The sequence below is a fragment of the Ambystoma mexicanum genome, chromosome 2p (genome assembly GCF_040938575.1).
Source record: "Ambystoma mexicanum isolate Mex_15411 chromosome 2p, UKY_AmexF1_1, whole genome shotgun sequence".
Lineage (NCBI taxonomy): Eukaryota > Metazoa > Chordata > Amphibia > Caudata > Ambystomatidae > Ambystoma > Ambystoma mexicanum.
Window position 1 is genome coordinate 99,752,558 of NC_090923.1, and position 23,181 is coordinate 99,775,738.

Consider the following 23,181-nt stretch of genomic DNA (forward strand, 5'->3'; position numbering starts at 1 on the left):
CAGTATAATTGAGAATATCCAGGATAACCAGTGATAGTGTGACATTTACAGATGGCAGGGCAGCATCATGGGGTGTGCAACATTACCTACAGTAGGTACAGACACCTTACAGGCTACGGCGCATGCATTCATATTAACAGATGAATCAAATGTGCCAGATTTGACGACAGCAGCAGCGTTCTGTATCCTGTGGGAGATATTGGGACTGAGGTCCGATTGTAGTCCTGCAAGTCGATGGCTAAAAGGGGCTAGGGCTGGCTCAGAGTGATTTGTTGCCACTTGGCCGTTTACACATATTCTGACTAACAGTTCCTGAGGCGCATCGATGGAGCACGAGTACTATAGCTTGTCGTGCGTCTTTCTGATGAAGCCGACTTATACGGCTGACGTGGAAATTGGCCTCGGGCCTTAGGAGTACTACCAGGGCTTGGCCGGTGGGGGCAAGCTGGTTGAATATCTTGAATCACTGGGTTAGTCGGGCACATGAGGAGGTATGCGCATGTGGAATAGGGCAGCAGCTGACATGCTTTTGTTTTGTATGGCGGCTTTGAAAGCATTGTTGAACGGCTGGAGGAAGTGGGATGGGGCTGGCAGGAGGATATAGTGTGCCTCAGAGAGGCAGATTTTTTGCACACGCTGGGAGCATGTGCAAAAGGGGGGGGGGCAGCTTATCTGCTTTGGCAGGTAGAACTGTAGCAGCGGGATGAGCCTTACCTTTATTATCAGTTTTCTTCCCATACTGCGGCAACAAGCTCTTTGCCGGGACTGACAGATAGCGGGATCGGCGACCAGGCCAAGGCATTCTTAGATAGAAAGCAGCCTTATATGCCGGCTTTCGGTTGAGTTTCGGCCAGCTGCGCCTCCCAGCTGGGGGCTTCCTCATCATTACATGCAGGGTGCAGTCAATCGGCTGGCAGGCAGACTGGTGCTTGCTGGAACTTCTGTTTCTTTGCAAAAGCGGTGGCAGCCATCTTAGACACCCCAGTCGCATCCATGTGCTTATGGGGCAGTCTTTGTTGCTGGGGATCCGGGTCTCCTGGGGGGCTCCTAATTACAAAATGGTTGGTTCAGCCAACATGGACATGTGTTTTTCATGAACTCACTGGCATTATGGGCAAAGCAATATGAATGTTCTTATGTGGGAATGCTGGCATATATTGACAGCCAGCGTTGACTTGTTTTTTTATGGTAGAAATACTTGTATTATGGGCACAGCCAGCATTTAAAGGCCTCCTTGTAATGGAAGAATACTGGCCTATATTGTGGGGACTTCTTTTTTGTAAACTAAGATCTGTTATGGATGCCCTGTTATGAAGTGCTTATTATTTAGGTTTAGAAGCTTCATTGTGTTGGGTGGTGCTGTGCTGTGCCATAACCGGTTTTAAGCTGTAGAAACCTGATGACGTCATGCTCTGCTGGGATCAATGTCTCCCCCCCCCCCCCCCCCCTACCAAAAACGAAATGAACATTAATGTTATGTTATTTTGCATTTATATAGCGCCTTATATACCATTGGTATGGTCTGAAGGCGCTGGTAGGTTGAACACCCTTGGGAGCCGAAGTTCAGGTCAGTAGAGAGAGTAGAGAGAGTACAAAAAGTGCGTGTGCGCACCAGGTATGTGTGCAGCTGGTGTGGAATTCAAGTGGTAGCTGCTTCTTAGCGGTAGGTGTGGTGGTTGGGAGATCAGGAGTATGTGTTCGCTCTGGCCGGCTTTATCCAGGACGAGTGTGGCTGCGTTAGGCCTGAGGAGAACGCCTGGCTGGGGGCTGTGAAACCAGCAATGTTTACTTAGAGTGATGGGGAGTGAGCGGTAGATGTTGATATGAGAACAGTTATACCGAATTGTGTCATAGTATCTCTGTGTTCTAGTTGAGGGTTGGTGTAAAGGGGAGAGTAAGCGTGGGGTGTGGTATGATGTATGTTGCTTCAGGGGTTCCCTGTATTCCAGAGCCAGTTATGGACGTCACGCAATTCCTGCGGACAGGTCCGTTCTATGCATATTTGTTTGTTTCAGGCGTTCAAGATTGTCCTACACATTCATGTCTGCTCGACATATTCACATACTCTGGTTCACTTTGCGTGCTCAAGCCTATCCTTTATTCTCCAGTGTGCTTCACGCATGCTCTCATGTGTTCAATATGCTCCGTTCGGCATACTCATCCGCTCTACAAATCAATCCGCCCCATGCGTTCATCCGCTCCACACACTCATCTGCTTCGTACATTTATCCGCTCCACAGACTCATCGGCAGCACATATATTCATCCGCTCCATATACACTCATTTGTTCCATACATACTCATCCGTTCTACACATTCGTCCGCTCCCCATACACTCGTTTGCTTCACACATTTGTCCGCTTCGCGCATTCGTCCAGTCCACGCATTCGTCCAGTCCGCACATTCGTCCAGTCCGCACATTCGTCCAGTCCGCACATTCGTCCAGTCCGCACATTCGTCCAGTCCGCACATTCGTCCAGTCCGCACCCTCGTCCAGTCTACACACTCGACTAGTCTACACACTGGTCCAGTCTGCAACACTCGTCGGCACAGCCTAATACTCCGCTTGACAATACTATTCGTCTGCTCTGCGTGTCCATCCGTCCCTCACACTCATACGCTCTATGTATTTGTCCCCTCCACACATTCCTCTGTTCCACACACTCATCCGTACCACACATTCATCCGCTTCATACGCTCGTACGCTCCACATATTCATCCGCATCACATTCATCTGCTCCATACACACATCCGCACCAGACACTCATCTGCTCCATACACGTATCCGCATCACAGACTCACCTTTTCCGCCCAATCATCCGCTCCATCATCTCATCCGCTCCATCATCTCATCCGCTCCACGTACTCATCCGCTCTCCCACGCTCCTCCGCTCTCCCACGCTCCTCCGCTCTCCCACGCTCCTCCGCTCTCCCACGCTCCTCCGCTCTCCCACGCTCCTCCGCTCTCCCACGCTCCTCCGCTCTCCCACGCTCCTCCGCTCTCCCACGCTCCTCCGCTCTCCCACGCTCCTCCGCTCTCCCACGCTCCTCCGCTCTCCCACGCTCACACGGACACCTCCCACGCTCCTCCGCTCTCCCACGCTCCTCCGCTCTCCCACGCTCCTCCGCTCTCCCACGCTCCTCCGCTCTCCCACGCTCACACGGACACCTTCCACGCTCCTCCGCTCTCCCACGCTCACACGGACACCTTCCAGGCTCCTCCGCTCTCCCACGCTCACACGGACACCTTCCAGGCTCACACGGACACTACATTCACACGGTCTCCAGATTCATCCGCGCTCTTCCACGCTCATCCGCGCTCTTCCACGCTCACACGGACACCTTCCACGCTCACCCGGACACTACATTCACATTGTCTCCAGATTCATCCGCGCTCTTCCATGCTCATCCGCGCTCTTCCACGCTCATCTGGCCAAACGTTCATCCATCTATACATTCGTCCATTCAATATAGTTCTACGCCCTCTTGCGTTCTGTTTGCTTCTCTGAATTTGCTTGCTAGTTAACTCTACACGTACTTGTCAACTCAATACGGTCGACTGCTCTACACACCCAACCATTCTACATACCTATTGGCTTTAGTATGTTAATCTATTTCATCCGGTCTCCATACTTATTTGATCTTTCTAGTCGTCTGTTCTTCTACTCATGCACGCTTCCACTTAGTGTATTCATCTGTTCTATACGCTTCATCCATTGTAACTATTTCATTTATGTCATTCACTGTGTTCCCTCCTCATTCATTGTGTCCATTTAATCGGTTCAGATCTCATTAGTTTCTCATTGATTTATTCCTATTATCCGCTTCGAGTTTTGATCTGCTTTACTCGTTTAGGTCTGTTTGTCTTACTAGTTTACATTCAAGTTTATTTAGCTGTTTTCTCGCTTCAGGTAGTTTGATGAGTCAGTGTTATTGTGATCATGCTGGTTTGGAAGCCGGTTGGTCTTAGGGGAAGAGCCAGGTTTTCAGTAGTTTGCGGAAGGACGTTAAGTCCTCAGTTAGGCGGATGTGGGGTGGAAGCGAGTTCCACAGGGTTGGAGCCAGGGCTGAGAATGATGATCCGCCTAACCTGGCAGAGTTTGTCTTAGGAATTACTAGGAGGCCGGCTGAGCTTGATCTTAGGGTGCGAGGAGGATGATAAGGCATTAGTTTGTCTTGAAAATATTGAGGTCCATTTTTATGCAGTGCTCGATGGGAGAGGCATAAGGTTTTGAAAGCCACCCTACTGGCTACTGGAAGCCAGTGCAGTGTCTTAAGGGCTGGGGATACGTGGTCTCTTGGACCGAGCGCAAGTAGCATTTTGGCCGCTGCGTTTTGTGCTCTTTGGAGTTTATTCAGTTGGTAGGCATGGATTCCGAGGTATAGGGGGTTTCCGTAGTCCAGTCTGGATATAACGATTAATTGGACCGCGGAGACTCTGTTGGGAAATGAGAGGTATGGAAAGATGCGCCGAAGGGTTTTAAGGTGGTAGTGGCAGGACTTTGAGACATTGTTGACTTGGCGCGAGAGTGTTAGGTTGGAGTCCAGGGTGCATCCATGATTTTTCACTGAGTTTGAGGGTGTCGGTGAGTTGCCCATGGCTGGTGGCCAGGGTAGTTGGTGCGGAAGAAGATCGGAGTTGCCGCAAACCATGATTTCTGTTTTGAAGGGGTTTAGCAAGAGGTGGCTTTGGGTTATCCAGCGTTCTATGTTAAGGAGGCAGGATGCCAGGTCAGGTCGAGAGTTGGGTTTCGAGTTCAGGAATTTTAGAATTAGTTGATTGTCGTCGGCGTAGTTGTAACATAGGATGTTGTGTGAACGGATTATTGGTGGGAGGGTGATCAGGTAGAGATTGAACAGTCGGCGGATAGACATGCTCCTTGAGGGACTCCTGTGTCGACTGGTCGAGCTTGGGAGGAGAAACTGGAGAGTGTCGTTATTTGGTGCCTGTCTTTGAGGAATGAAGCTATCCATTTGAGAGCGGTTCCACGAATTCCTAGGGAGTGGAGGCGGTCTAGGAGGATTGAGTGGTTGATCGTGTCAAAGGCAGCGGATAGGTCGAGAAGGATTAGTGCGGCACATCCCGCAGAGTCTGCTGTCATTTTAAGGTCGTCCCAGATCGAGGTTAGGGTGGTTTCAGTTCCGTGACGAGTTCTGAAACCTGATTGGGCGGGGTCTAGGAGATTGTTGGCTTCGACAAAGTCATTTAGTTGAGAGTAGGCAGTTCGGTCAATGAGTTTGGCAAGGAATCTGGTGTTTGAGATTGGGCGGTAGTTTTTGGGCTCGAGAGGGTCGAGCAAAGGTTTTTTAATTAGAGGTTTGACGTGTACCGTTTTGAATGCTTCGGGGAAGATACCAGAGGAAAGGGAGGCATTTATGATAGATCTTGCGTGTTCTCCTGCACAGGTGGAAGCAAAGATTTCTTTAAGGGTTGGGGCTCGGCAAGGGTCCAGTGGTGATCCAGATGGTTTGCGGGCAGATAGAAGTTTGAGAAATTGTTCTGGTGATATTGGACTAAAGGATTCGAACGTTGGTTGTGTAGAGGTTGTAGCTGACAGGCAGCCGGTACGGGCGGAGGGTTGTCGGGTGGCTGTAAGAGAGCCAGTTTGGTGTTTAGAGTTTTTGTCCTTTCGATAGCCGTGGTGTAAAAGTGGAGGGAGAGTGAGTCACACAGTGATTGTGACGGGGTCGGGATGGTTGTATTACAAGCTGGATTGGTGAGTTCGGAGATGATTTTGTGGAGTTCTTTGCTTTTAGGTTTCGGGTGTTGTAGTGGGCTTTTTTTGCTTTCCGGATTTCGGCCTTGTACCGGTACAAGTGTCGGGCCAAGGTGGTCCTGCTCTCGTGGGTTTTCTCTTTCTGCCAATTGCGTTCTAGGTATTTGTAATGTCGTTTAGTGGTCTTCAACTCAGGAGTGAACCATCTGGGGAAAGGGCCACGGCGGGTTGATGGTTTGCACGGGGGAGTGAGTCGCATCAGAGATGCGTTGAGCCATGAGTCAAAGGCCTCAGGTGTTAGTTGGTTGTTGGGACGGCAGGTAGGTGGTGGAGACTGGAGGAGTGCCTCGGCTAGATCCGGCTTGATTATTAGTTTTTTCCAGCATTTGCGTAGGTTTGGAGGTTCAGCTGAGAGTACGGGAAGGGGGCCGGGTGAGGGGATGGCGAACGAGAGAATGTAGTGATAGGACCAGATGATAGGGGTGGGGGGTTTTAAATGAATCGGGGTGTTGGCGCTAAAGATGGCATCAAGAGTGTGTCCTTTAAAATGAGTCGGGCCGTTTATGTGGGGTTGGAGATTAATTGCATCTAGACCGTCAACCAGGGCGTGTGTCATCGGGTTGGTGGGGATGTCGAGCCATATGTTGAAGTCTCCAAGAAGGGTGAGGTTGGGATGGTTTATTTGGAGGGTGGCAATAGAGTCGCAAAGGTTGTTTGCGAAATGTCTATCGTAGCCAGGGGGGCCTGTAGATTATTAGGAAGCTGTGTGAGAGCGACGGGGAGAGGGATAGTTTAACGAGGAGGGATTCGTAGGATGGAATGGAGGGTTGGTTGTCCATGATTGCGGAGCGAAAGAGAGATTTGAAGACGAATGCTACACCCCCTCCTCTGGCCGGATGGTTCAGTGGGATGAGGGAGTAGTCAGGGGGAAAGGCTTCATTAGCGATTGGGCTGAAGTCATCAGAGAACCAGGTTTCAGTGATGAAGACTAGGTCTGGTTTGGCAGAAGCAAGGAGGTCGAAGATGCAATGTCTGTTTTTTGCTACAGAACGGGTGTTAAATAGGATACAGTTCACATCGGGAGGGAAGGTTGGTTTTGGTGCTGGAGCGGGATGTGGCGGTGGGGGAGAGAGTGGAGGGAGAGGGGTAAGGTTGGTGCTGTTAGGGGAAAGCGGGCAAGCAGAAAACTTTTCAGGCTTTGGGTGGGGTTGGGTGGCTGTGAGTGATAGAATGATTGGGGTGGAGGATTTGAGGATGGGGAGTGGGCGGTTGGGAGTTTCAGTTGCAGTTGAGGAGAAATCGAGGGAGAGGGGTTTCAGGAAGGGAGAGGCCACTGGGGAAGGAGGGGATTGTGGGAGAGAGGTGGTGGGTCGAGACAGGGGAGGCGAGGAAAGCTGAGAGGTTGAGGGGGACGAGGAACGTTTTCTCTTCAGCAGTTTCTTTGCTGCGACTGGTGTGAGAGAGAGGGTAGGGGGGTTAGAGGGGGAGGGGGAGGCAGCTTCGGTTCTTGCTAGGGCTAGGCGCCCAGTTTTTAGGGAGGGGAAAGGGTGCGGTCGGGGGGAAGGTGGCAGGGGTATGAGGGCAAGGCGAGGGGTGGGTGATTGCAGGGTGGGGTGTTGCAGGTATGATAGTGAGGGGAGCGGGTATGGAAACTGCTGGCGGGTCGGGGCTGGCGTTCGGGGGATGAGTGGTCTTAGGGTGAGTGGTTCTCCATCGAGCCCCCCTGGCTTGGTGCTTGGAGAGGGGAATGGCAGCGGGTGCGGAGGAGGGTGGGGTGATTTGGGAGGAGGGGGGCGGGAGGGAAGGCAGGTTGGAGGGTGCGGGTGGTCCACGGGGGTCGTTTCTGACGGACTCTGGTGGAGTGGGTGCGCTCATGGTATTAGTTTATTAGGTACACTTCTAGGTTCACCTGTACACAGAGATGATGTTCGGTCAGCCTGAAGATTCAATTTGCTTAGAGGGGGTATTTAGATTATTAGTTACCGTTTTAAATTCTACTTTATACAGCTATACTGCTAGTTATACTAATATGATTGAGTATTTTATTTATTTAGTAGATTATTAGTTACCGTTTTAGATTCTACTTTATACAGCTATACTGCTAGTTATATTAATATGATTGAGTAGGGTGCACTTTGAATTCAACTTTCTCAGAGAGGCTATTGGTCACAACTACTAGATGCAATTGGGTACCCTTCTAAAATCAGGTTTTCTCAGATAGGCAATTGTGCGTAGCTCCTAAGTGCGGTTGGGTACCCTTCTAAATTCCACTTTTCTCAGAGAGGTTATTGGGCGCAACTTCTAAATGCAATTGGGTACACTCCTAAATGCAATTGGGTACACTTCCAATTCAAACTTATCCTCAGTGATGCTATTGGTCACAACTTCTAAATGAAATTGGGTACACTTCTAAATGCACCTTTCTCAGAGGGACTATTGGGCGCAACTTCTGCATGCAACTGGGTCCAATTGGGTACAGAGCAATTGGGGGCAATTCCTAACTACAATTGGGTACACTTTTAAATCAGCTTTCTCAAAAAGGCTATTGGGCGGAACTTCAAATGCAATTGGGTACACTTCTAAATGCAGTTTTCTCAAAGAGGCTATTGGGCGCAGTTTTTAAATGCAATTGGGAGGAACTTCTAACTACAATTGGGTACACGTCTAATTCAGCTTTTCAAAGTGGCTATTGGGAGTAATTTCTAAATGCAATTGGGTACATTTCCAAATCAACTTTCTCAGAGAGGCTATTGGGCGCAAATTCTAAATGCAATTGGGTGAAATTTGAATTCAACATTCTCAGAGAGGCTATTGGTCACAGCCTAAGAATGCACTTGGGAGCCACTTCTAAATACAATTGGGTAGACTTCTAAATCAGCTTTCTCAGAGGCTATTGGGCGCAACTTCTAGATGCAATTGGGTACACTTCTAAATGCAATTGGGTACACTTCTAAATTCAGCTTTCTCAGAGAGGGTAATGGGCGCAACTTCTAAATGCAATTGTGTACAATTCTAAATTCAACTTTTTCAGAGAGGCTATTGGGCGCAAACTTCTAAGTGCAATTGGGTACACTTCTAAATGCAATTGGGTACACTTCTAAAATCTGCTTTCTCAGAGAGGCTATTGGGCGCAACTTCTAAATGCAATTGGGTACACTTCTAAATTCAGCTTTCTCAGAGCGGCTATTGGGCGCAACTTCTAAATGCAATTGGGTACACTTCTAAATTCAGCTTTCTCAGAGAGGCTAATGGGCGCAACTTCTAAATGCAATTGGGTACAATTCTAAATTCAACTTTCTCAGAGAGGCTATTTGGTGCAACTTCTAAATGCGATTGTGTACACTTCTAAAATCAGCTTTCTCAGAGAGGCTATTGGGTGCAAACTTCTAAATGCACTTGTGTACACTTCTAAATTCAGCTTTCTCAGAGCGGCTATTGGGCGCAACTTCTAAATGCAATTGGGTACACTTCTAAATTCAGCTTTCTCAGAGAGGCTAATGGGCGCAACTTCTAAATGCAATTGGGTACAATTCTAAATTCAACTTTCTCAGAGAGGCTATTTGGTGCAACTTCTAAATGCGATTGTGTACACTTCTAAAATCAGCTTTCTCAGAGAGGCTATTGGGCGCAACTTCTAAATGCAATTGGGTACAATTCTAAATGCAATTCGGTACACTTATAAATGCAATTGGGTACACCTCTAAATGCTATTGTGTACACTTCTAAAATCAGCTTTCTCAGAGAGGCTATTGGGTGCAAACTTCTAAATGCAATTGGGTACACTTCTAAATGCAATTGGGTACACTTCTAAAATCAACTTTCTCTGGGAGGCTATTGGGCGCAAACTTCTAACTGCAATTGGGTACACTTATAAATGCAATTGGGTATACGTCTGAATTCAACTTCTAAAAGCACTGCAAAATCAACTTTTCACAGAGAGCTACACTTCTAGATTTGCTTCCAGAGAGAGGCTATTACGGATTCCATCTAAGTGTGGCATATGCTAATAATCACACTTCTGGCCAGAGGCGGCGCAGGCTAATCTCTGTGGTTTTCTCGGGCTACTGTACTGTTTTACATTTGACTGCAGGCCATTGAAAGGTAGGTTAGAATGGCAGGAGCTTACTGGAGTAGAGTAATTGCTCTACCCCCACCCAAGCCAGCACTTAGTTTTTTCGGTGTCTGGTGGCTTCCTTGGCTTCCCCTGTGGACATCTGCTGACACTTCCTGGAGCCGCTTCTGTTGAAGCCGCCCTTGGCCTTGGGGCCCTTAGCCGCTGGGGGCTGCTGGGCAGAGGGCTGCCCTGGGAGAAGCAGTGATGAAGGGCGGGATGGGCGGGCCGGGGGGCGGGAGGGCTCAAGTGGACTGGAAGAGGGAGTGGGGAGGGAAGGAGGGAGAAAGCACGGGGCTCAAAGGACGTTCCAACGCCTTCCCAGGGAGGGAAGGTCGCTGTGGTCAGGAAGAGGGATAAGGGAATACTAGGGGCGCGAGGGACCCTGGGCACAAAGTAAAACAAACAAAATGCCCGCGAGATTAGCTTTTAAATGAGCGCAGCTGCGCCACTCACCTCGCTCGCGGTGGAAAGAGCCGAGGGTGGCTGGTGCAGCTGACTAGGTTTGGAAAGGGTTTGCAGGAGAGCCTATCGGGGGTGGGCGGGAAGGTAGGCGGGTTGGAAGGAGGGAAGGTCGCTGTGGTCAGGAAGAGGGATAAGGGAATACTAGGGGCACGGGGGACCCTGGGCACAAAGTAAAACAAACAAAATGCCAGCGAGATTAGCTTTTAAATGAGCGCAGCTGCGCCACTCACCTCGCTTGCAGTGGAAAGAGAATCTACCGGAGTGCTACCTTATGTACACCATCACTTCTTTTGGGGGTGTGGGGGAGAATGATGTCAATTTCCTTTTATATTACCTGGATAGGTCTTTTTGTAGGTGTCCAGACATTTGGTCGAATGAAAACTGGTCGAAAGACATTTGGTCGACGCAATTTGGTCGAAAACCAAATGGTCGAATTTTTTTTTATTTATATATATATATATATATATATATTTTTCGGGTTTTCGTTTTAAAAAAAAAGGGGTTTTTAGAAAAAAAAAAGGGGGCTGGGGGGGAGACACCCCCCCCAAAAAAAGGGGTGAAAATAAAAAAATTCGACCATTTGGTTTTCGACCAAATTGGTTCGACCATTTGTCTGGTCGACCAATTTTTTTCGACCAAATGACTGGTAAGCCTTTTTGTATTATGTTGAGGTTTCTTTAAAATGTTTTACTATAAATGTCTAATTTGTAAGCGCCGTGAAGCGGCCATAAAACAGCAGGTAGCAACGCCCTACTCAAGCAGAAACACCCAAAGGTAGGTGTGGAAATCTAATCTGTTAACTAGGCCGTACACCCCTGTTTTGACATACCATTCTCATGGTGTCGTCTTTTAACAGGACACAGTAACTGCAACCCAGGGTGAAAAGGCTAGTCAAAGGCTGGGTTATGTTAACTTCCATAAGGGCCCAGCCCCAGCATTAAGAGGATTCCTGCCTCACCCACTAATATAAACATTACCTTAAAGGCCCCAGAAGGACTCTGGAACCTCCAGGAATGTTGGACTGGGCTTTTGCTCCCATGGAAGCAGTGGTTGAAATCCCACCCTCCGTTAAATGTTGCCATAGTTCCTTCCAGATTTCCCCTCTATGGAACCTATCCGTCCGGGGCTTAGGGGAGTAAGCAGAGGCATCTGCACGCTGTTTTCTACATGCCTTGGCTCACTGTGACAATGTGGCAGGCACAATAGTCTAGCCATAGACGGGCTTTGTGTCCAGAAGCACAAGACTAGGGATTGGGTAACCATGACTTACATGAGAAACAAAAAGGCTAGGGGGTTTTCTCTTGCTTTTTTTCCACTGAGTTGTGGCAAACTTGGCAAATTGGGATTTCTGACATATAACCCCTCCCAATGATTTTGGGGGGGGCTAGGAAAGTCTGTGGAAGGGCTTTGCCGCCTGTGTTTTCTTGGGCATGGCTTCAACATACCCACACACACCATGCAGCCAGTAAATTCCAGACATGCGCCTGGCGCAGCCCTTTCCAGCTCTCTCTCCTCTTGGCGCTGCACCCCATAGAGTACAGTTGAGTCTCACGATAAATTGAGTCCAATTGTACACCCAACTCCTCTACATTTTCCTTTGCATGCCTTCCCGGGTATCTTATCTACCCGTCGCCCTCATCCAAACTATCTACCCAACTTTGCTCCTGCCTACCACTATTGAATGTTTATCATACTCCTCATTTGCCTCTCCTACAGGCAAAGCGCTTCAACGCCATAGTCTATGGCAGGAGGCTCTATACTAATGCAGGATAACAAAATGTAGATTAGTAAAATCACCAGTTACCATTGCACTGTCACTTGCCGCTTTCTTATGTATCGAACTCTGGGGTGTTCATTATGACACTTTAAGGCTGTTGTGGGTTTTATTGAAGCCCCTCCTGTTGCATGGATAAGTATTAGAAACAAATTCAATGGGAAGAGTGAAAAATGCAGCTCTGAAACCTCTATAATCCCTGTAATGGTGGTTGTGTGCAGACGAACCCCAAAGGTTGATGCTTACGGAGGCCCCTCAAGGATTACTTGTCGATGGCTATGGAAAGCCTATGGGATAGGGAAATATTAAAATCCTTTTATAAAGGTCACTCAGAGCAGGACTCTGACACATAGCTGGCTGAGCAGTGCTTGGTACATGAGCCATAGGATAGCGCTATAAGGATGATCGATAAGCACACCCCAGAAAGCACTTTATTTTCCCTGGCGCGAGATGTGGAATGTTTAAGCTACCTGTACCTAAAACATACCCCAAGATGTTTGGTATCCACAGTACCGCTTTCTGGTTCTGCAACCACTGGGCTTTTAAACTTGGCGGTGACTAGGTTTTATGGCGAAGTGGTAAAAAGTGCACCATGGACAGAGTGCATTAAAGTGCTAAAATGCTGAATGTTGCTGACATTGCTGTAAATTTGACATACGGATACCATGGCATATGCACAGTGTTCTCGTTTATAATCTCATTTAAATTCCCATTGTTTTTAATTGTTCAATTTTTTGATTCAATAAGATAAAGAACAAGTATAAGCGATTCATAAAGTTTTGGCTTTTGTGTAGGCCTGTGGAAAGGCATTTGCAGGCACTGCCTTTATGGTACTAACAAGCCATTAACGATAACGGTTGCAAAATGGTGCGAGTGCCTGGGAATATGATAGCAGCGTTTGGCAAACGCCTCAACACAAATCAAAACCTGTGGATTTGCCGATGCTTGTTTTTTTGCAGGACTTCAGTGAAGGACAGGCCCACTGCTTTTTAATTCAAGTGACTGAAGGCAGACCTGCTTCAGACTTTTGTATTACACCAGTAGCGCGTTTACAGCTGCATTTAAGCCGTTAAATCTTAGAAGACTGGTTTGAAATAACATGGTCCGGCTCTTGGAGTTGATGTCACATCTGGATAAACTAGCTCAAAGAGATCCCAGTAGCATGGGGGTTTGGGCGGAGAGTGCCCAGAAATGGGTGGGATTTGCATGACAATGAGGGGTGGGAGGGTAAATCACAGAAAAAGGAAACTAGAAGCTTTGTGTGCCTCTTCATATGCCACCTCCCCAAGCTGTAATGGTACCATAACTAAAAATGAATAAGGCCCCCACCCACCCTCCACCAGATTCTTTGTGTTCCTTCTGCGACGCAATCCCTGGCAGCCCAATGCAATAACGTACTGAGCTTTGAGGATTTAGGAACACAGCAGTTTACTCCTCCATTAAGCAGTCGTCAATATTTAGTATTTGGACATTGAATGTGTCAAGATGTCAGGAAATGGCATCTCTTTAGACGAGGGTGTGCATCTCCTAGTACATTAGGTATCAGCTAATATTATTCCCACCAATAAAATCGCCATATATATGGTCATCGTGAACGTCCATAGGCGATATTATTAGTGGGGGTAATTTTGGGGGTAAATGGGAGTCCATTTAAAATGATATGAATGTGTTGATATTGCCGTAAAACTACGGCACCATTCTTGTATGGCGATATTTTTGCGGGGATATTAACACAAGGAACAGTCTATTATACCAACTCAGATTATTTTCTCAATCCCTTTAAAACCTGCACGGAAGGGATTTGTGCGTGTGGATCGCTTGAGGAGTGCCACCACAAGGGCGGGGTCAGGCAGCCGGGCAGCTCGGATCAGTGTCTGATCAGTGTCTGACTTGGAATGGAACAGGCAGTGGAATGGGTCCACTGGTTCACTCGCGAGCAGACCCCTCGGTAGAGCAGAGCGACCTCCACCACGCGATCACTTCAGGGCAGATCTCAGAAACGTTAGGTGGGTTGTTCTAGAACCTGTGCGAGCCGGTTTGTTAATTTGTTTAGGATGAAATAGGCAGGTGAGGTTGCTCATTCCCTAGTCATCGCAACCTGGCAGCCTTTTATTCTCCGAAACCATTCAATTTTGTACAGCCCTTTCGCTCTCAAAATGTTTTGTTACAGCGCCCATCAGTCCTAGGCATCATCAGGCCTAAAACATTTGGAGCGCCGCAGGTGTCCAGCAGTGATCCTAAGGTTTCTCAGCAGCTCCGCCTTGGAGTCCAGTGGCTGCCTGCTCATAGGTCACGTGAGCACCCTGCACACGAGATTCTCATATGCTACCTAGACTCAAACAAGTTACTCAGTAAGCCAATTGAAATGCTAAGCTTGTTATCTGTGTCTGGTATACCGTGAGGGGAGTGTAACAGGATGTAGGCGGTGTGGGAAATAAGGACTAGATATTAGGGACGGGGGCATTTGGGGAGATGGAGGGGTAAGACACCTACACCACCAATAAAAACAAAAAACATTTAAATTTCGATCAAGTTTTTCGGGCGAAAATATTCTGCAAAAAAAATTGGCGATCTAAGAACATAGAACACTGTCCATACACTTCTTTGCATAAACTCCTGAGATCCTCTCTTGCACTTAATTCCCTGACATCGGAAAGTCTCTGGAGCATTCTTGCCTCTGGGCTATTGAAGATCTCAGTAGTTTCTGGAAATATTTGCACCCCCATTCACCTCCATGTGGCTTTCCGTGCAAGTTGGTCGCCGTTGCCTAGAGCACCCGCAGTGTGCGCTGTTCCGCCAGCCTTTGTCTCTCTTTCACTTTCTCGCTCTTTCTCATCCCTCCCTCCGACGGAATCCCCCCTCCTCTCCCAGAGCCCCCCCCCCACGTCTCACCATTCACAACTATGGATGCTGTGTTCAGTAGTTGTACAGAAAAAGAATCCTCTATAGCAGGGTGTGTAAGGTAGGAACAGAGTGAGTGATAGTGGTACTCCCTTCTTGCAACCAGGCACATGATCTTAATATCTTTGTTTTTAACCCAAGCAATGAAAGGGTGCTTTACAGCATGGCCATGCCTTTCATCGAAGCCACGCCTGGTTTGCCATGTGTTTTTCTTGCCAGCCTGGATGATGGGTTTCATAGGCTTATGTGGCCCACTTAAAGTCACCCGTTTTACTTTCTCCTTGCAGGCGTTGATGGAGAGCCCGACTAATATTTGTGCACTCTGTCATGTTGGCAACCTGTAGTTGCAGTGGAGTTGGGGGTTCTCCAATGCCTAATGGTAAATATATTTTTTTGTCTTTTCGATCAGTTCCTGAAAACAATGTGATCATGACGACGTTGAGCAAGCGCGCCAACGTCAAGGTCTTCACCGAGAAGGTGCTGCTGCTTCTCAACAGGGCAGGTGAGCAGGTTGTCTGTACGATCAATGTATTCGTTCCGTCCAGCCATTGTGTGCCTAAGTGTGTGTTTCATGGTATGGAACGCCAGTGGGAATATAATCCAGGGGATATGTCGATTTAAAACCCTACTCCTATGAGGTGGTACTAATGAAATGCTGGGGTTTGGCATACAGGGAAATGTTTACAGGAAGGCTTACTACAGATAGCACCACCTCAGAGGAGTAGGGCTACTAATGAAATGCTGGAACTTGGCATACAGGGAAAGGTTTACAGGAAGGCTTCCTACAGATGGTAACCCTACTCCTCTGAGGTGGTGCTAATGAAATGCTGGCACTTGGCACACAGGGAAATGTTTACATGAAGTACAGATAGTGTGGGGCTGGATTAAGTGTGGGGTGCTTAGACCAGTCAATATACATTCTTGTTTTAGCAGGGGGGAGATGATCATGTCTCAGCCTTGTCCAAGCACCTGTTGCCATTGAATAGGCCCTATTGGCTCTGTGGCAATACTCATTGGGGGCTTTGACTTGAGGCCTTTGCCCTTCTTCATTTCACCATTCAGCGCCCACTCCTCTGAGCTATCCAATAAGCCCATTTTATTATGTCCTGTCACAATGGGCAGTGGCCAATTTGTAGGAGTGATCGAACATTCTCCCTCCGTGGAGCACCCGCAAGCCATCCGCTTGTCACACTGTTCATAGTCTGTGGCCATGCATCTCCATTTTGAACCCACATGATCCTGATGCATTTATCAACCAAAAGCCCCACTGGACAAGACCGAATGGCATTCGGCCTTGCACATTGGCCAATTTGGCAAAGGCAGTGCTGTTGGCCCTGACCGGTTTCCCACCGAGCCACTGGTAGTTGCCACCAACGATGGCTTGCAGCCGCAGTGCCTGGCCCGCTTAAGTCTCCCTAAGTGGCCACAGGCAGTAGTCCCGAGACCACTCTAGAAGGGGGGGGGCATTGATTATTAGGCCAGTCCATGAGCCTGATCTGTGTTCTGCGACTCTTTTGAGGCCCGCCGATCTGATTAGTGGCCGGCAGGTAGAGTGGCCAAAGTTGACGCTTCTCAAACCTTAAGGGGAAATGATTCCACTGCTCTGCCTCCTTTACCACATAAGGTGAATATGACCCCTAGAGGACAGGTATGTGCCCCTTTAGGCATTTCTGCTGTGGAGTGTCTGACAAGGCAACCCTGAGTCTGCAGGCCATAACGGAGGTCCCCTTAAAATATTGTTGCATCAAGCTGAATGTCGCTCTTTCAGGACCAATCTGTTTTCCTTTTGCTGGAACTGTCAGACTGGATCCAGGACCACACTTTGCCAAAATAAAGCTTAGGATGTTGATGATATTTTGGTCAACACAGTTCTGTGCAAACAAATTTGTAAAAGGTAGCGGGTCGACCGGGCACCCGCGCCTGGTGAAGGTTTGGAGCCAGTCCCTCCAGCGGTTCGATCTGTAGATGCAAGCCAACTGAGGTCTATGAGGAATGGTATGTTTTGGGCCCTTCATAACTTGTCCCACCCTTCACGCAGCATCCAGAAACATTGCAACGATGTTCAGGCACAAGCCCCTTGTATTTTGGCCGGTCTCTTGGTGACTGTTGTGATACATCGCACAACCCCAACTAACCGCATTTAAGCAGCACAGATAAGGGATAAAAATGACCGGTTGTAAGAATAACATATGCCCAGGTACATTGGCCCCCATAGTGAAAATCCAAAGCTGTCACCCATGAATATACACACAGCAAGTGAACATGTATCTTAAAGTGAAATATCCAAATTAGTTCTATTTACCTTCCCCTTAGGACAAAATAACATTGGCCTTTAAAAAAATTAAAATAACGTAATAACCCACGTGTGTCCTTTGCTGTGCTCTGACGAGCATCCACGATCATGGGAAAATAGCTGCCCCAGTGTCCTGGATTGCAACCTCTCTTGCCACATTCGGGGCAAATACTTATGACTTATCTGCCCTCATCATTTCCCCCTCCTCACCCCCATGTCTGACTTTCAACAATCTGCTTTATACAGATATCTTGAAAGGTACACATACCATAATGTCCCTCAAATATATAAATCCTTATAGAACTGTTAGGCAAAACGTGTACAATTGGGGCATTATGCCCTCGCCACCTGCCATCTTAACTGGGAGACTACAAATACCAGAATGCAATTCAGCAAAAGGCAAAAAAATGTCTCTGAAAGAGCACTAGGAGCATAGATTTTGAAACCATATTGGGAACACACTTGTTGGGGAATTCACAATGTATTAGCAGGTCTTAATCGAGCTAGAGCTATATATATATTTTGTCTCACTATTTTTCTATAACCACGGCTATGAACTACAAATAGCATTGGTTATACCCTCACTTATTGTTTTATAGTCCTTATACGTGTGGTTATCGGGGGGGGGGGGGTGGAATGCATCCCTGCCCTCCTATACCCTCACCAAGTACGTCCCTCCTGTGTACTTGTTCCACCAAACCCCTGATAGCCTCCTCACCTATTCACCCCACAGCACTTGCTCTTTCTGTGATGCAGTTTGACATGAAATGTCAGCTATTCGCGGCATTCTGTCTGATAGTTTACAACCCAAAGCTTTTCTGTAACCTCAGCTGAGTCCCTACACCTCATCCAACTCCCAAATTTAACTTGGTGCCCTGTACATCCGCCTCTCCCCTCTCACACACCTCTACTTTAATAGCATTTCCCTGATTTCCCCCCCACCCACTGGAAATGGCATTTTCTGTTTTTGATCAACCAAGGGTATAGCCGCGGCTATCTCCTGCATTTGAAAAAAAGATGGGTCCCGTTTCATTTATAAAATACCCAGTTTCTTAGCTATATCTAAGGTAAATTGCCATCAATTTTGGAGAAGGGGGACACCCTCTTCTCTATGAAATACTAAAAAAAACTACTGGACGGAATAACCCCAAACTACAAAAGGATCATGAGTCAACGCTGCATGCCCAAATTGTTTCGGATCCAATTTTGTCCAGCGGTTTGGCTGTGAGATCCGGCGAAAAATGGCCTTTTTGTATATGGGAAAATGAATGTGGATTATACCTAAACTTGATTATTTTTGTTTTCTTAATGCCTTCTTTCTTTTTCAAAGAATCTTTCCAAAACATTTCAGGCACATGAGTCAAACGTTATTAGCAATTCATTTTTTTGGTTGTCTATGTAACTTAGTTTTTACCTTAACTATAGGGCGACTCTATAATATAATATTTCTTCTGCTTGTATCTGTTAAGAGTCGCATGCTTTGCATATCTAGTGGATGGCCTTGAGTAATAAGAGTTGTTTACTTCCAAAGTAAAAGTAGCCTCCAACCTGAGATTGTTTAATGTTTGTGTTGTACTCAAAACAGCTTTCATGTGCCACAGGTACAGGAAAGCTTCATTAACACATTAAGTTACAGGGAAGATCCAGTTACCCCCAGGTTTAGAAAACGCACGAGAGGGGTGGGGGGCATTCAGTCCATCTTCGGGCATTCAGAGCTCAGGCATTACTGACACCCTAGGAACGATACACACATCACACTCTGCCAAAGTTCTGAGATGTCATTGATTTACATGCAGACGCCCTACAAACAGGCCTGGTGCTCCATTGACGAGCGCAACCATATGGCGCATAATCAAATCACTTACGCACACTCTATTAGTTTGTAGTTTTCTGTAAACAAACGTAAATTAATTTCATGGTTGTAGCTCAAAACAATGTGCCATCAAGGGTGTTTTAAGTAAGCACGTCACTGACACCATGAAACAAGCATAACTCCTCAACCACATACTGAATTGGGGAGTATGTTGCATACCTTTGTAGCCACTTTTCATTCCCTTGGGTTGGGATGACCCCAAAAGTACTCTGAATGCGCCTTCTAAAAAGCTTTTGCATGATGCGGTAGCGCTGGACGAATAACATATGCCCAGGTACCTTTGCCCCAAGGTATCCAAAGCGGGCACCCATGAATATGCGCACAGTAAGTGAGCATGGATCTTAAAGTGAAATATCCAAATTAGTTCAATTGACCTTTCCATTAGAAGAGTGTGTGCAAGCCAAAATAGCATTGGTCTTTTAAAAAAAAAAAAATAAGTAATGAACGTCAGAAAAATAACCTGAGAGAGGAAATGTTCCAATAAATATGCTGGCAAAGTATAAAAGGTGCTCACCTTTTAAACCCAGCAATCTGTCGTGCAATATTCCTGGGTAAACAAAATTCCAATACGAAAGTGCTTGTGATCTTGTGGGTAAGCGTCTCTACTGGTAACGTGACGATCTGAGTAAAATTCTGGTAGCCAAATACTTGAACAAGCTTGCCAACCCTAAAAAAACAAAACTCTGCAGTTGCATCCGCCCTCCACCCACATGTGTCCTTTAATGTGCTCTGAAAAGCCGTCATGATCAGGGGAAAATAGCTGCCCCAGTGTCCTGGATTGCAACCTCTCTTGCCACATTCAGGGCAAATACTCATGACTTATCTGCCCTCATCATTTCCCCTCCTCACCCCCATGCCTGACTTTCAACAATACTCTGCGTTATAAAGATATCTTGAAAGGTACACATGCCATAGTGTCACTCAAATATATAAATCCTTGAACTATGTTAGGCAAAACGTGTACAATTGTGCCATTATTCCCCTCACCCCCCACCCTACCTTGACTGGGAGACTACAAATGCCAGAATGCAATTCAGCAAAAGGCAAAAACATTGTCTCTCAAAGAGCACTGGGAGCATAGAAGATACCATATTGGCAAAACACGCACACGCACACACACACACACGTACACACACACACACGTTTGCTTTGTACGTGCAAGCTTGTTGGGGAATTCGCAATGTATTAGTAGGCCCTTAACGAGAGATAGCTGCTCTTTTCTTGTGGGTTTCATAGAAGCTTGACCTTTAGAGTGCCATATTTTCGAGGACTGACAGCACGGTTTAAAAAAAAAGCAATGCGATTGCTGTTTTCTTCGTGTGTTATGAGATATTAAAAACTAACAAAACACACAGCATCTGGGAATGTGGCACTGCCAACGTTCTGAGCTGTCATTCATTTACATGCACAGACACCCTACAAGCAAGCCTGGCGCTCCATTGACGAGCACACGCATATGGCAAATACTCGAATCACTTACGCATACTTTGTAGTTTTCTGTGAACAAACGTTGTTAAATGAATTTCATGGTTGTAGCAGAAACAACAAAACAATGTCCCATCAAGGGTGTTTTTGTAACCATATCACTATCACCATGAAACAAGTGTAACTCATCCAGCACATACTGAATTGGGAGCATGTTGCACCACTTTCTAGCCACCTTGCACTCCCTACGGTAGGGACGACCCGAAAAGTACTATGAATACCCCTTCTAAAAAAAAGTTTTTGCAGGATGTGGTAGGGCTGGACACTGCAATATGTCTCTCAGTGGTGGCCCTGTCGTGTGCGGTCAGTACAGGGCAGGAATCGCAAAGGGACAAACGCAGAAGACAAGGACTAGCACCTACCTGGAGCCTTTAAATTGTGATGACAGCGGACCAGGGTATCTTTGGTCTTCTAGTCTGAAGGACGGGCAGAGCTGTGAATCGACAGCACGCGGACTGTAGAGTCTGAGCAATATTCTTCCCTGAAGGGTCAAATCAAAGCAACTGTCCAAAACGTAATCCAAATATGCAACAATCCAGGTTAAACCAAAAAGGGGAGGGTATCCAAATCACAATACAGAGGAGAAATCTAAGGTCCACAATTCAAGACTAATCCAAAGGAAAGAAGTCTGTTGTGGTGCAAGGAACCTTAATATGAGGATACCTGCTACATTAGGAAGGCTAGGCCCAATGGTACAGGCCCTGAACTCTAGACCTGGACATAAATTGCCCCTAGCGAGCAGTCTTGCAGCCTACGGTACATATACCTCACACCACTAGCGTGGACACAGGCAGCAGTCATGGCCAAGCATCCATGCATGATATAATAAGCCTACGGCCAAACGCATCCGGTCTAGTGCCCACATAGCCATCCAGATTGCAACACCTCTACCACTAGCATGCAGCAACCACCACCTGAAAGGAATTTGGTATAGCTGACCTCACACAAACTCTCAACAAAAGCAATCTATCTCGAACCCTCAATAGCACCCATCCATGTGTCTGACCTCTCTTGGGCTGCTTAGTCGAGCCTGCCAACCACCCAAGTCCCAGAACGGCAAGGTTCACACACTTATCTCCTAAACTAACCCCCTAGAATTTTCCAATCACATCGACTACGGTCACCAAGGGCGTTCAACCAAGGAAAACCACATTGTCACACAGGTGGGGAAAAACCGCTATGTAAATAACCATATTCAACACAACACAATATAACCCACTAACCCCAAGCTCAGATTTCTGCATACTTAAATCACACTAAAACCCTCACAACAACTTATCGCACAGCAAAACGCACGAACTTCACCACAACAACAATCAACACAAGTCGCATCAACAGTACACAAGGACTCGTATCGACCCAATATTTACACCCAAGCTCAGCTAACAGTGACAACTGAGCTGAAGCCGCCAACAGGACACCACCTTCTCACTTTCCTATACCCGCTTCACCCCACTAACCCACCCCACCTCCTTATTTGCAGATCCGCCAGAGCGCCTGGGGACCAATTCCATTGGCGGCGGTGCGCTATATAAATACCTGTAACATAACAAACATAAGTCCCCATCTATGCAGGAGCCATTCCACGTTGATCGCCAAGCATTATGTGAGGCGATGAAAGAAAAGGAGCACCCGCTCAAGATGGCCGTTGCGCTCTAATGGAATCAAGGGCTGCGTGGAGCTGCAGTCCATGACGATGTCATAGCCTCCAATGCCACAGGAAACGTGGTGCCAGTCTCCAGGAGCATGGAGGCAAAGAAAGCTGCGGGGTGAGAGATGCACATCAGCCCCCCCCTCACCTCCTCCGCGGGGCACTATGGACATCATCGCTCTATGCACACCCATGCGCCAGAAGGGTACCAGAGGAGCCACTGGCTACTCTGTGGTTCCGGGAAAAGATGTGCCCACCCCCCTCACATTCCAATCAGAGTTACTTTATTTCAGTAATATATATATATATCACATGGCCTGCTGTAGCGGCCATGTAGTTATGGTGAAGTTGCTCATCTCATAGAAAGAGCACTTTTTGGGCAGCTTATAACTTTGCTCCCCCTGGACCAAACCTCACCAAACTTTGCACAAAAAAAATCAGAGTGGGCTATATACTTATTTTGCAAATTTTGGTGTGGATTCGTCCAGGGGGAGTGAAGTTATAAGCCGCCCAGAAAGTGCTCTTCCTATAAACATAACTACACGGCCACTACTATGGGCCATGTAATATATATACTGTTGCTAGCGCCTACTTATTTATTTTTATTTATTTAAATTCTATAGCCCCGATGTGGCCCAGCGGCATATGGGCGCTACACATCAATACACACAGTGCAACACATATCACACAACTTAAATACAATCCCAGTGGGAGGGGACAGAAGGAATACAACAGCAAAGAAAGACAGTTGTTTTTAACTGATTGAGCAGAATCATGAAGTTCTATATGGGTGATGCATAAGTCACATTTTGCATAAACTCAGGAATGACCACAGCCTATGATAATACAATCGCTATTGTACACCGTTCCTTAATCTGCAACCTTTGCAACAGTCTTCGACCTCTAACACAA

The 23,181-nt window shown here is 47.1% G+C and overlaps 1 protein-coding gene across 3 annotated transcripts in view; it reads left to right on the top strand.

Annotated features, from left to right (window-relative positions):
• Positions 1–23,181, top strand: part of NCKIPSD (NCK interacting protein with SH3 domain) — a 651,336-nt gene that overhangs the window by 624,234 nt on the left and 3,921 nt on the right. For all 3 annotated transcript variants that reach the window (XM_069643331.1, XM_069643334.1, XM_069643332.1), the window contains one exon: positions 15,377–15,469. In XM_069643331.1, the coding sequence (XP_069499432.1) occupies positions 15,377–15,469 (93 nt within the window). The remainder of the gene's footprint in view (positions 1–15,376; positions 15,470–23,181) is intronic.